The 14,526-nt window shown below is 34.5% G+C and overlaps 1 protein-coding gene across 1 annotated transcript in view; it reads left to right on the top strand.

The window, feature by feature from the left end:
- Positions 1–14,526, top strand: part of LOC306881002 (receptor-type tyrosine-protein phosphatase mu) — a 144,824-nt gene that overhangs the window by 98,973 nt on the left and 31,325 nt on the right. The window contains 3 exon segments of the mRNA XM_079434804.1: positions 2,320–2,407; positions 3,471–3,547; positions 5,645–5,681. Of these exon segments, the coding sequence (XP_079290930.1) occupies positions 2,320–2,407; positions 3,471–3,547; positions 5,645–5,681 (202 nt within the window).

The raw sequence follows: 14,526 nt of genomic DNA, 5'->3' as shown, positions 1-14,526 counted from the left end.
AACTTAAAATAATTTGTTACCCCACTGACGTAAATTTTTTAGTTTACTCAACTTGACATTTTAAATTACTCAATGTTAATTTAAGGGACAACTGGAATATTTTAGTTGAATAAACTCAAAATTTTAAGTCAGTGGGGTAACAAATTATTTTAAATTGAAACAACTTTTTGGAACAATTCTTTTTTTTTTTTTTAGTGTATATCCAGGTTTTCCAAGACTGTGAGAATCCTGCTTCTTCAAGGAAAAATACAGTACAATTGTTGAGGGGTCGAATTAAAATATGAAATATATACATTTTTAGTTGTTTTAGCTTATTTAAAGCTTTTGTCGTCATATTTCAAATCAGTTATTGAAACTTCTGGAGTAACAAAATGATTAATGGTAAAACAAAACAAAACTAAATAAAATAAAAGTAATAATATAATATTTTATAATAATATTTTTTATAATATTATAATTATAATATATATTTTTATTTTAACTTTTTATTTTTACCTTTTTTGTTCTTGAGTCATCTGTAATCGCAATTTTTTTTGGTTCTTCAAAGAAAAATACAGTTGTTGAGGGGGTGAATTAAAATATGAAATAACTTGATTTGTAGTTGTTTTCTCTTCTAAGTTGAAGTGTGTGTCCAGTCTTCCAGAAGTTTTCTGAGTGAAAATGATGGTTTTGTGATGTTCCTCAGGACCTTCAGCTGGAGTCTCTGAGGTTCTTCATATGAAGCTCATTGTGATTTTGATGTTTTGCATGTTTTCATGTTTTCAGATCGCCACATAGTCCTTTATTCATGGTTTTAGATTTATACTTTTCTATTATTTTTCATAAGTTGAATGGATGGAGATAAAACCCATGAAAGATGATATTTAAGTTCTAAAGTGTCAGTCATGCAGATGATGTGAGCGATCATTAGTGAAGTTTTCCGGCATGAATTAATGATGGGAAAGCAGATGAATCATTGGTCTCTGAGGAGTCACATGGTCAAAGTGAGTGTCGTCATTCATCTGCTCGAGTCGATGTCAAACCGCTCCTCTTCTCCAATACATTAATAGCCGTTTGATTCTTAAGAGGGAGAACAGAGAAGCTCGTCTCATTAGGAGATCGTTCTACTGTGTTGAGAATATAAAAGTTAGAGAGGGAGGAAAAACAACTGGATTTATAGATGATTTCTGCATGTTTCCGCTCAGTAAAACACAGTATGAGCACACACATGTACATAAAACCTTCATGTTGATGCTTGATCATGATCAGAAGTTGGAAAAAAAAAGTTATTTGAAATAAAATAAATGTTAACTGAAGTGAGATAAAACTTAAACTTTTTATTTCGGCTAGTTACCAAGGCAACATTGGTAACAAAAAAGGCAACAAAACAGGCAACAAGGCAATAAATAAACAAACAAACAAATAAATAAATAAAAGTGAAAACAGAAAATTTACAAAAACCTAATTTACAATATTAACACAAACTATAACCATCTCTCAGTGATATTAAATGAACACTGCAGGAACCCAAACTAAACCTATAAACTAATCAATAAAAATGTCATTGATTGATTGAATGAATGAATGAATGGCAAAAACAAACAGACAGACAACAACTACAACAAAACACCAAAACTTAACCTAAAGTTAAAGTGAAATCAAAAATATATTTAAAAAAATGAATTCAAAATATTAACAAAAAATATCATTGAATTTCATTGATACTAAAATAACACTGCAGGAAACCAAACAAAATAAACATTAATAATTACTATAAAGGTTTTAAAAAAGTTAATAAATAAAGTAATAAAGTAAAAAATTAATAAACAAATACAATTAATAAAAATGACGTGCGTGCGTGCGTTTGCTCAGATCAGCTTGAGTTGCAAAAAGAATGCATTTTTAATCAGTATTTTTGTCTTGTTTTCAGTAAAAACATGAGTTTTCTTGAGAAGATGAAGCTGTTTTTTTTTTTTACGCAGAGATCAAACTGAATGTAATGAGGTTTATGGTTAAATTACAGCTCGCACCTCAGCTGTGCTTTTCAATAATTCATATTCTTTATTTAAGAATGTGCAGATCTTTTAATGGAAAACAAGGCACAATATTGCAGCGACTGTTTCTCCTTGATGTTATTGTGTTAATGATGAGCAGCTGGGATTGGACGAGGTTTTTGATTCTCAGATGAGACAGACGGATCCGAGAGGAGTAACTGTGTGTGTATGAGCTGCTTTGACGCTTCATCCTAACCTTCTCCTCAGTTCCAGGACTGGAGCAGATGTGGTTTCTGCTGGACTCTCACGTGTCTCCGTCTCTCTCTGTGTGTTTCTGTCTCTTCAGAGCTTCTTCGAGGGTCAGTCTGCCCCCTGGGATTCAGCCAAGAAAGACGAGAACCGCATGAAGAACCGCTACGGAAACATCATCGCTTGTGCGTATCAGTCCGTGTTTCTGAAATACTCCAGAGTTCCTGCTGTTCATGATTTGCTGCTTATATCAAATCAATGGATGTCTTTTAAAGCAGCTGGATCTCAAAAATACAAGCATTGAGTTATTATGAAATACTTTACAGGTCAATAGTATTATATGGAAGCATATGGGTAGCAATATTCATTTTGAAATGTAATATGCAAAACGGGAATTTATTTTTGTATTCAAATTGATATTGTCCCATACATATGTGCAATGTTTGGTGCAAAATTAAAATTAAATTATACTGTATAATTTACATTTGCCATTAAATAAATTTAAATACAGAAATACATTGCCATTTTGCATATTACATTTCAAATTGAATTTTACTATCCATATGCTTCTATAGTATTATAGTGATATGTCTTTATTGAAATCATTTTTATAGTTTGAATGAATAAATAAACAAACAAACCTTAGATCTAAATAAATAGTATTATTATTAGTTGCAGTAGTAGTAGTATTGTTATAATTATTATATAAATTAAAATTATTATGAAATTCTTTACATTTCACTAGTGATATTTCTTTAGTGACTTAATTTTTCTATATAAATAAATAATTGCAATTAGATGTGTTTTGCCCATTTTTTATGTCTGTTTTGTAATTAAATAACTCACAGCCAGTTTCATGGCCAGAAAAATAAATAAATAAATAAATATGGCTGGTATATTTTCTCAATTCCCTGCCAACATGTTATTTTTATGCTCTGGTTTTACTGTTAGTCAAGATTCTTGCTCCAGAATCAGTTCTCTTATACATTTGTTGATCATTTTCATATCTATCTGACACTCTCTTAAATGTAAGTTTATTTAATTTCCTAAAATGCTCTAATTTACCCCAATCAACAATATATAATATGTACCGGTAATATAATAATTATATTATATGATATTATATAAAATCTTATATATAGGTTGCGATGTCAGAGACATCAGGAGGAGATGGAGAGAAACATACAACATGAGAGGCTAACGTGTGTGTGTGTGTGTGTGTGTGTGTGTGTGTGTTTCTGTCTGCAGATGATCACTCGCGTGTGCGGCTGCAGAATCTGGACGGAGAGCAGAACTCTGATTACATTAATGCTAATTACGTTGATGTGAGTACAAAAGCAGCAGTGACCTTCTCACAAAGGTCACTGCACAACACACACACTCACACACATCAAGCCACACTCACATGATATCAAGAGCATGAGTGCGCACACACTCACACATTCACTCACACACACTCACTCACACACGCACACACTCACTCGCACTCACTCACACACACTCTCTCACACACACACACACACACACACACACACACACACACACACACACACACACACACACATCAAGCCACATTCACATGATATCAAGCGTATGAGTACACACTCACACACACACGCATACACACACTCTCACTCACTCACACACTCGCACTCACTCACACACACACAAACACACACACTCGCACTCACTCACACTCACTCACTCCCACACACACACACACACACACACACACACTCTCACTCACTCACACACACTCGCACTCACTCACACACTCACTCACTCACACACACGCACACACACACTCACACTCTCACTCACTCACACACACACTCACACACACGCGCACACACACATCAAGCCACATTCACATATCATCAAGCGCATGAGTACACACACACTCTCACGCACACACACACACACACTCCGGATCCTCTCGGGATGGAAGGAGGAACAGATAAGCAGTGTAAATTATAGAGCGAGGGATGACAGCGGACGAGTGCAGGAGACTTTAGGGACAAATAAAAGGGTTCAGCACTGATAGAGAGAGAGATGGACTCGTGCTGAAATGCATTCTGGGTAGTGTTTGATCATCTCACATCTGATCTAACAGCAGGTGTGTTACTATACACTAAAGATCTTTAGAGACAAAATATTGTGATGTTCCCTTTAAAAGCTTTTAATTGGTGAGAAATAAACAACCCAAAAGAGAGATGTTTAATGCATGGCAGAACTTGAGTCTCAGACTCGGTGTTAACAGTATTGATGTGTGTGTAACTGTTGTTTGGTTGAGTTGCATTGGATGTAAACAGGCTGTAATGGCGAGCGCTCGATATCCAGTTGTCTGAAGGGTTCTCTAATAGCATCATTAGTCAGCTCTGGTTATTAGCCACTTTAAGTCTCTTTACCAATGCACAGATGTAAATTATTTAGCTCGTCTCTGGCTTTATTGCTCTTTGTTTGTTCAGCGCTTGCAGTCATTATTAGATCTGTGTGTGTGTGTGTGTGTGTTGAAGAGGCTCACTCCTCTATGGATGGATGGATGCTGCACTTTCTTTTCTACTCCAGAAGCTTTTTAAACCCGTCCAATAAACTCTCCACGGCTGCTGCTAAACGTATTTCTGTTTTAGCACATTTGTCTTTGTTTGCTCACTGTTCGCCTGCATGTCTGTGTCTCACTGGATTGTTATAAAGGAAACCAGAGTGTGTGTGTGTGTGTGTGTGTGTGTGTGTGTGCTGATAGTGAAGGTGGTGTCTGTGTTTAGTTGAAGGTCAAAGGTCAGATATTAGTCTTACGTTTTGGATGATGATCATCAGATCCTCAACATCAGCTGATCTTCAGTTGAATCTCAGGTCGTTTCTACTTTTTATGACACTTGTAGGGTTAGTCAAGGTTGAAATCACTCCTGTTTTTTGTTGTTGTTGTTCATTCTGAACACACTCACAATCACTCACATAAATAAATAAATATATAAATATATATATATATATATATATATATATATATATATATATATATATTAGTGCTGTCAAATGATTAATCGAGATTAATCGCATCCAAAATAAAAGTTTTTCTTTACAGAATATATGTGTGTGTACTGTATATTTATTATGTAGATATATAGATACACACACATACAGCATATATTTTGGAAATATTTACATGCATATACATTTATATTCTTATATTTTATACTATATATAAATATTTAATATATAATCTTAACATATTTTTCTTAAATATATACATGCATGTGTTTGTATTTATATATAAATAATAATAATATAATATACACAGCACACACACACATATTATGTAAACAAAAAACTTTTATTTTGGATGCGATTAATCGTTTGACAGCACTAATATATATATATATAAAATGTAATGTAATGATGGGATCTGTCTGTGTGTGTTTCAGGGCTATCACAGGCCGAATCACTACATCGCTACACAAGGTAAGAGCCGGATCATTCTTCTCTGTGTGTGTGTGTGTGTGTGTGTGTGTGTGGAGGCAGATGCCCGGAGTCCACTGGGTCTTATTTTGTTAGATTGAGTGTGTGTGTGTTCAGCTGCCCTTCACGTCTCCTGAGCGATTAATCAGGTCTGGCTGCGATGGGCAGCACACGGGTGGCATATTAAATAAATGGATTAACAGAAGTGCGTTTGTCACTCGTCTAATCTGGCCTGCTGGGGGCCAGTGGTGGCGTCTTGGACGTGCTCACGGGTTAAAGCTGATGGATGAGTGTGTGTGTGTGTGTGTGTGTGTGTGTGTGTGTGAGTGTGTGTGTGTGGTCTCTGATGCCGTCTCAATCTGCCGGTGTGTGTGAGGGGAGTTGCATAATTACCTGTTTATTAGAGCATTGCATTCTGCTCTCCTCCGTGTCTCAATTAAAATGCACTCACACACACACGCACGCACACACAGACACACACACACATGTGATCGAGGTTCCTCTGCATACTAACACATCCATCACACTCTCTTCCAGTGTCTCAAATATCTTCGAAGGGCTTTACTGCCACAACTGTTTTACAGACAGAATCTGCAATCCATTTTAAATTGCAATTTTAATTTAATTTTTAGATTATTAACTATATTTTATTTTAAATGTTTTAATATTTGAACTGTACATTTAGATATTTTGAGACTTATGATTTTCATTTATTTAAACGTATTAAAAATCTAAAGAGTTTTAAAAACTACTAAAAGTTAATAAGTTTGGGGTTGGTAATGTTTTTTAAATGTTTTTGAAAGAAGTCTCTTCTGCTCACCAAGGCTTCATTTATTTAATGAAAAATACAATAAAAACAGTCAAATATTATGTCAGTGTAATACAGCTGTTTTCTATGTGAATATGTGTTAAACTGTAATGTATTTCTGTGATCTGCAGCTGTATTTTCAGCATCATTACTCCAGTCTTCAGTGTCACATGATCTTCAGAAATCATAATAATATACTGATTTACTGATCAACAAACATTTCTGATTATTATCAATGTTGAACACAGTTGTGCTGCTCAATATTTTTGTGGAAACCATGATACATTTTATTTTTCAGGATTCACAGATGTTAAATCCTGAATCAAAAGCATTTATTGAAATATAAATCTTTTGTAACATTATAATTGTCTTGACTGTCACTTTTGATCAATTGACTTGATGAATAAAATTAGTAGTTTCTTTAAAAACGGTTAATTATTTACAGCTATATAAATGAATTCAATTACTTATATAGTCATATATCATGTCATATATATATATATATGACATGAAAAGATGAATATGAGGTGAGAGATTAACATTTCAGCTTTTATTTACAGGTATTTTCATCTGGATCTGATACACAACTTAGAAGATAGCACCTTTTGTTTGAACCCACCCATTTTTCATGTTACCAAAAGTATTGGAACAGATAGAATTAACAGATTAAAGTGAAAAAGACTTCATATTTAGTTGCAAATCCTTTGCTTTCAATAACTGCATCAAGCCTGTGACCCATTGACATCACCAAACTTTAGCATTCTTCTATTGTGATGCTTTTCCAGGCTTTCAGCGCAGCCTCTTTCAGTTTTGGGGGGTTACTCCCTTCAGTCTCTTCTTTAGCAGGTAAAATGCATCCTCTACAGGGTTTAAGTGTGGAGATTGACTTGACCAGTCTAAAACCTTCCACTTCTTGCCCCTGATGAACTCCTTTGTTGTTTTGGCACTATGTTTTGGGTCATTATCTTTCTGCATGATGAAGGATCTCCCAATCAGTTTGGTTGCATCTTTCTGTAAATTGTCAGACAAAATATTTCTGTAGACTTCTGAGTTAATTTAGCTGCTGCCATCATGTGTTACATCATTAATGAAGATTAATGAGCCTGTCCCAGAAGAAGCGATGAAAGCCCAAGCCGTTACATTACTTGTGTAATGTGTACTATAATGTACACCTGTGTACCCTGTGTTTCAGATGAGCTTGTATGTTTGGGATCATGAGCAGATCCTTTCTTTCTCCAAACTTTAGCCTTTCCGTTACTTTGGTAAAGGTTCATCTTTGTCTCATCAGTCCATAAAACTTTGTCCCAGAATTTTTGAGGCTCATCTCTGTACTTTTTGGCAAATTCCAGCCTGGCCTTCCTATTCTTCTTGCTAATGAGTGGTTACTTGTGGTCATGAAGTCTTCTGCGAACAGTAGATTGTGATTCCTTCACTCCTGCCCTCTGGAGGATGTTGCTGATCTCACTTACAGTTGTTTTAGGGTCTTTCCTGACAGCTCTCACAATGTTTCTGTCATCAACTGCAGTTGTTTTCCTTGGTTCGATGTCTGTTACTTAGTACACCAGCGGCTTCTTTCTTCCTCAGGAGATTCCAAATGGTTGAAATGGCTATGACCAATGTGTGTGCAATGGCTCTGATTGATTTTCCTTCTTCTCTCAACTTCACAATTGCTTGTTTTTGACCCATAGACAGCTCTCTGGTTTTCATGTTGGTTACACCTCTTAACTATAAATGCAGTTTGAACAGGCAAAACCCAAATCTGAAACTGAGCGTAGACATTCAGTGCTATTTATTGTTTGAATAATCAATTAATAGGACACATCTGGGTAACAAAATACACCTGTCAGTCACGTCTTCCAATACTTTTGGTAACATGAAAAATGGGTGGGTTCAAAGAAAAGGTGAAATCTTCTCAGTTGTGTGTCAGATCCAGATGTAAATACCTGGAAATAAAAGCCAGCATGTAAATCTCTTCTCTGATATTCATATTTTGGTGTCAAACCCAAATGTTTTCAGTCTACAGCAAAAATAAAGGAATTGGCCTCACTGTCCCAATACTTTTGGAGGGGACTGTATATATATATTTTCAGCTTGGAACAGATCTCTCAGTGGCTCTCAGGTTCTTCAGGTTTGATCTGTGCTGCCTGAGGCGTTCCCTCATCTTCTTCTTCTCTAATTCCCTCTCTGTCTCTCTGTCACTCCATCATTAAACGTGTTGCATCTTTAAATGTGAGGTAGTAACAGCTTTAACGAATGCAGGGCATTTGACTGATTTCATAAAGGACTTCAGGATGGGTTTTTGAGCCGACGGGAGCTGGACTTGAGGACGGCCAGCATCAGGATTCTCTGAGAGCTGCAGCAATACATAATTCATCATCTTCATTCTGAGCTTGACATGAGAGACAGACAGACAAGAGTGAAGCGTGGGAACAGAAGCGGTCCTGAGCCGCAGCGCCGGGGTCGAGGTGTGAGACGCACCGGGAGAAACCCAGAGATTTTTAACTCTGTGCGCTTGTGAGAGAATAATGTATGAACACTGTCACTGTTGAGAGATCTGACCGGATAAAAGACCATCACTTTACCCAATGAGAAGAAAAGCTTCCACTTCTGCTGCAGGAGAGAGACTCAACTAATGCAAGAGTTCATTAGCTCATCGCCATTTACTCAAAAATACTAAAACCTGAGCTAATGTTGAAAATATTAACCGAAAGATCAGTCAAGAATAGAAAATGATTGAAATCAGGAATGTCAGAATCAGTGCAGTTCGTGCATTAAAAACGTCTGTCAAAACCAGCACATCCTGAATGATGTTCACTAACCCAGCGAAGCTTTTTAACTGGATTGGCGTTTATTCTCTTTAGCATGTATTTCGCTCAGTTCCCTGATCATTTTGATTCAATTTCAGCGAGTGAAGAACAACTTTGCACTTGCTCCCGCAGTGTTGAGTAGTAACCTGAGCAGTAATCTGAATTACGTCCAAAAAGGACATTAGAAAATCACATTTTAAAATACTCAAAATCAGATTAAAGCTACTTTATTACATCATTCAATAGCAATTAGTTATTCAACAAAGTCTTTACGTTCTATGTATATTCAATCAAAAACCAGTCACTATTCAGGTGGCTATAATTACACAGAAAACAGACCCACACATTTCAAATCATATTGATTTTAAGAAGGGTTTTCTCAGCATACCAACATCGCATCAAAGACTGATTGAGCACAATATTTGTATAGTCACTCAGTAAGTAATTTAAGCATGCATTACTATGTCTTTAGAAGGATTTTGTCTTTCAAATGCATTAAAATGCACAAATTCATGTTATTTCTGATTTATGTGATGCATGGATTCACAAACTTTTTCTTGTCAGCCGAATCTCTTTCACCTAATATATTTACTTGAAGTACCCCTGAGATTTTAGGGTTAATAGGGTTCATTTAGAGTTAATAATAAGCACATTTTCATGTTCTCTGGTTAATGGTCACATGACATGCAGGTGAACAAAATATTTATTCTTTTTTAGTAAGTGTTTTATTTTGATGTTGTTATTTTTAAATTATTTATTTTAATTTTACATTTTTATTATTTAATTAATTATTCACTTTTTTTTTAATTAAACTCACAAACCCCTGCAGTTTCTTCATGAACCCCACTTTGGGAAACATCAATGTAATGCTTTTTTTTATGCACTTCATGTTGTTAATAACATCAACATTCTTTCTTTGTATTTTTATGAAAAATATGACGCAAAATTATGCTATTTAAATCAATTTGATAAACAAGTTAGGTCAAAGTAATCTAAAGTAATCTAATTAATCCAATTATATTACCTAAAATGTGATGGATTATGTTACTAACTACAATTTTTGTCATTTAATTTGGAATCAGTAACGCATTATAATTTGCAAGTAGTCTAAGCAGCAGTGCGTGTGTGTTATGTATGATGCATGTTATCGCTTTGACAGACAGTATGTTAAAGCCACTCAAGATGGGTTTTTTCTCCTTCTCAGAAAGCTATGATGTAGTCCAAACAATTTATAGAACATGCTGGAGACTAGTTTATTATACTTATTTTATATTTATTTCACAGCTTAAATGCATTACATGTTACTCAGAGACTGACATGCTTTGCTTGTCAAAAATGTTACATTTACACTACACTGTTGCAAATTTATAGATTTTTAAAAAAATCAAGTTCTTTTTTTTACCCTGAAGGAGTGGTTTTGGTGCTAAAAGTTGTTTTTACTGTCTCTTACAGCTATTTTTGTTTTCATTATTATTTAAACCCATGAAATCCGATTGTAATAGTGAAAAATCACTTTTTAATACTGTTGTTCTATTATTACCCCTTAGCAGATTTTGGTGTGCGTATACACGCACACACACACACACACACGTACACACACACAGATTAAAATAAACGTACAAAGACCAGTGACTGTCAAATTCAATATAGTGTCTTTAAAGTGGCGAGTAAACAGAATTACATTTTTGGGCTGAACTAACACCTTAATGAGATTTGTTGTGTGTGTGTGTGTGTGTGTGTTCTCTGTTGAGGTTTGGAGCTGCAGCTGTCAGTCCAGTTCAGCTTCACACACACACACACACACACACACACACTCTCTCTCACACACACACACACACACACACACACACTCTGGCAGTAAATGCAGCTCTGGACTCTCAGCAGCAGCTTGAGCTCACAGTTATTAGATCAGTGTAGGAACACCAGTAGATCATCACTAACTCTCCCTCGGTCATTAGTGTGGTTAGTTAAGTCAGTCTTCACTAGTACTAGTGCTGATAGTGATGTGATAAACCTCTAGTCCTGAGTACTAGTGCAACGTTTGTGCTCCAGTCGTGAACCATTCCTCAAATCAAACGTCTGATACATTACTAAGGGATCGGACACACTAGCACAACCCTAGCAACCATCCAGAACACCTTAGCAACCACATAACAACACACTGACAATCACAGCAGCTTGACCAGCAGTTTCTGGTTTTATTGCTCTAATTTGATGTTTAGTGACTGGTTATAGTTAAAGCAGGTGAGCGACACTGCAGTGTGTGTGTGTGTGTGTGTGTGTGTTGCAAACATGTAATAATAATGAGCACACAAAGACATTGTGTCTGTCAGTGTGTTTTATATTATGCTGTTATAGAAGAATTGAGCAGCTCTCTCTCTCACACACACACACACACACACACACATCAGATGAGAAATGGTGGGTTTCCAGAAATGACTGTCAGCAGCTCTTGACAGCTGAAGTTTGAGATATGGGATGTGTGTGCAGTTTTTCCCCCCTTTTGGCAGAATCTTCAGACTTCAGCATAAAGTTTGCTCTTGTTTTTTCTCTGTTTTTTTTGCTGAAACTTCTCCAATAAGTTTTAGCAGCACATTTGTTTTCCTGGGAATGTGCGGTTGAAGATATTCTGGGAATATGAAGCACCAGGTGCGTGTTGGGAAGCGGCGCTTGTCTTTGAGCTCGACCGGCATCAAGCGTTTGCTGTGGTTTCACGTGTGAAAGCCTCTCGATTGGAGCGAGAGAAGCTCCCTGCTGTTATTACTTCATATTAGTGCTTTTAGTTATTGGCATCAGTCTTATTTGGCCAGTATTAAAATCCTATAATATCAGGTCTTATTTTAGCTTGTTTTTTTCCATGTATGTGCATGTTTGACTGAAAGAATCAACGCAAAGTAGCACTAAAATATTTACTCAGATTTTGCTGTAATTTACATTTTTTCATGATGTCCCCACAGCATGATGTTTATTTTATTTTATTTATTTACTTTATTTATTTATTTATTTATTTTTAATAGCATGTTTCACAATGTTTATTAATTTTAATGCCATTCATGCCATTTATCAGGTTAGAGTATCTAATTAGTATTAGAATATATAGTCAGCACCAATAGCCTAACTGATTATATTAGTCAGTCATTATTAGTCTTATTATTAGATATTAGTCATTCAGTTTGTGGTGATTGAGGATTATGAAATCTATAATGTATTGTTTAAATAAATAACATTGCATTGTCGTAAAAAACCACATTACTATTGGTAACAAATAAAATGATTAAATTGGTATTTAAGGTTTTAGTCTTTGGTAGTTTAACCAAATATTCTTTTGAAAAACATACTTAAATGTTTACATAATACATGTGATGCACACTTAAATAGATACAACTGTAGCTAAGACAAATTAATATCCTGCTTGACATTTGGAAAATATTCATATTTCATATTTAGATTTTGATAATATTTTGAATATTTTTGTGTTTGTGTTTTGCCATGTGTATCAGTTTCGTTTTTAAATGTCTATATAGTTTTTGCTAATTTTCATTTATTACACTTAAAAGTGTGTAGAAACTTTCACTCAGAAATGTCTAGTAAAATATACAAATAATTACAAAAATGCCAAGTCATGTTGAATTTAGCATGAAATTAGAATAAATTAGAATAAAACAATATTTGTATTCATTTCGAAAAAAAAAATGACTTGTTTTAGTTTTGGCAACTAGTTAAAAATAAGTTCAATTTTTTATTTCAGGTAATGTTTATTATGTTTCATATAAGGAAATGTTTTTTTTAAGGTTTTAGTTTTACTTTACTTTTACTTTTTTACTTTTAGTCATTTAGCAGACGCTTTTATCCAAAGCTGCTTACAAATAAGAAAAAGTAACTAAAACTAAAAGTCAAAACTATATACACACATTTAAGAAAATAAAGAAATTAAATAAAATTGACAAATGCATACAACATTTCAATACTAAACATTTAAATGAAAACAAAAAAATAAGTTAAAAACTATTCAAAATATTAAAACAACAAAAGGTATGAGTATAATAATGCTTCTAACATAACACTAAGCCAAACACCAAAAAACAACTACATGTATGTACAGCCACACACATATACATATACATACATATACAAATAAATTCAATATATATATTATTTCATTTCCATATAGTATGAAGTACTAAAATAACTAAAATTAAATCAAACTAAAACTGAATAAACAACCTATACAGACATCAACACTGAGCCAAGCACACGTTTTAAAACAACAACAACTTACTTACACACAGTAAGAAATGGTTATAAAAACTGAAGAGGAAAAATAAAAAACAATATATCGTTTGCTGGTGTCCCTGTCCGGTGCAGTCGCACGGTAGAGTCGATGGTCTTTACACTCTTCTGTCTTCACACGAGGAGGGCTGCCGCGGTATAATAACCTTTCTTATACCCGTCTAACAAATCACTGCTAGAATTCAGCTGGACCCACTTTCCTGTTTATCACTAAAAATGGCCAAGCAAGTGCAGACACTGACAAGATACGCCATACAGTATGAGACCAAACGCCATTTCAGCAACTCAATTCATTTAGTTAATGATAATAATCCTATTACTAGAATCTGTCAGTTTTTTAGCTCATTTTGAGGAATACCGTTTTAATCTGTATCACCCAAGAAATCAAAAAAGACAAAATATTCAAAGCAAAGATAGCAGTATTTTTGTAATTATTAATCACAAAAATGACAATTTATGTTGAATTTAACATGAAATTTTGAAGTAGAAAGAATAAATTAGACTACAAAAATATTTGTTTCAATTTCGAAAAAAAAAAAATTTATTATTATTTTTTTTTTTATAATTTATTATTATTTTTTAGCTATTTTAGTTTTGGCAACTAGTTAAAAAGTTATTTTTTTAATTTTTTTATTTCAGTTAATGTTTATTATGTTTCAAGTAAGGAAATGTTTTTATGGTTTTAGTTTTAGCTCATTTTGAGGAATACCGTTTTAATCTGTATCACCCAAGAAATCAAAAGAGACTTATTCAAAGCAAAAATAGCAGTATTTGATATGTGATGCTCAGTAGGTGGCGCTGTAGAGCAGATCCAGCTTCACTGCAGTGTGTGAGTCTGTAAGGAATGGCTTTGTGAACTCGTCTGCTGTTGGTTCTGATGATGAAGGATGTTGAGCAGCTTCTGTTGGAGATCATTGCTCGTGTGAAGCAGAAGCATCTCCTC

Source organism: Barbus barbus, assembly GCF_936440315.1.
Source record: "Barbus barbus genome assembly, chromosome: 15".
In the NCBI taxonomy this organism is placed as follows: Eukaryota; Metazoa; Chordata; class Actinopteri; order Cypriniformes; family Cyprinidae; genus Barbus; species Barbus barbus.
This window is presented reverse-complemented; position numbering and strand designations above follow the sequence as displayed.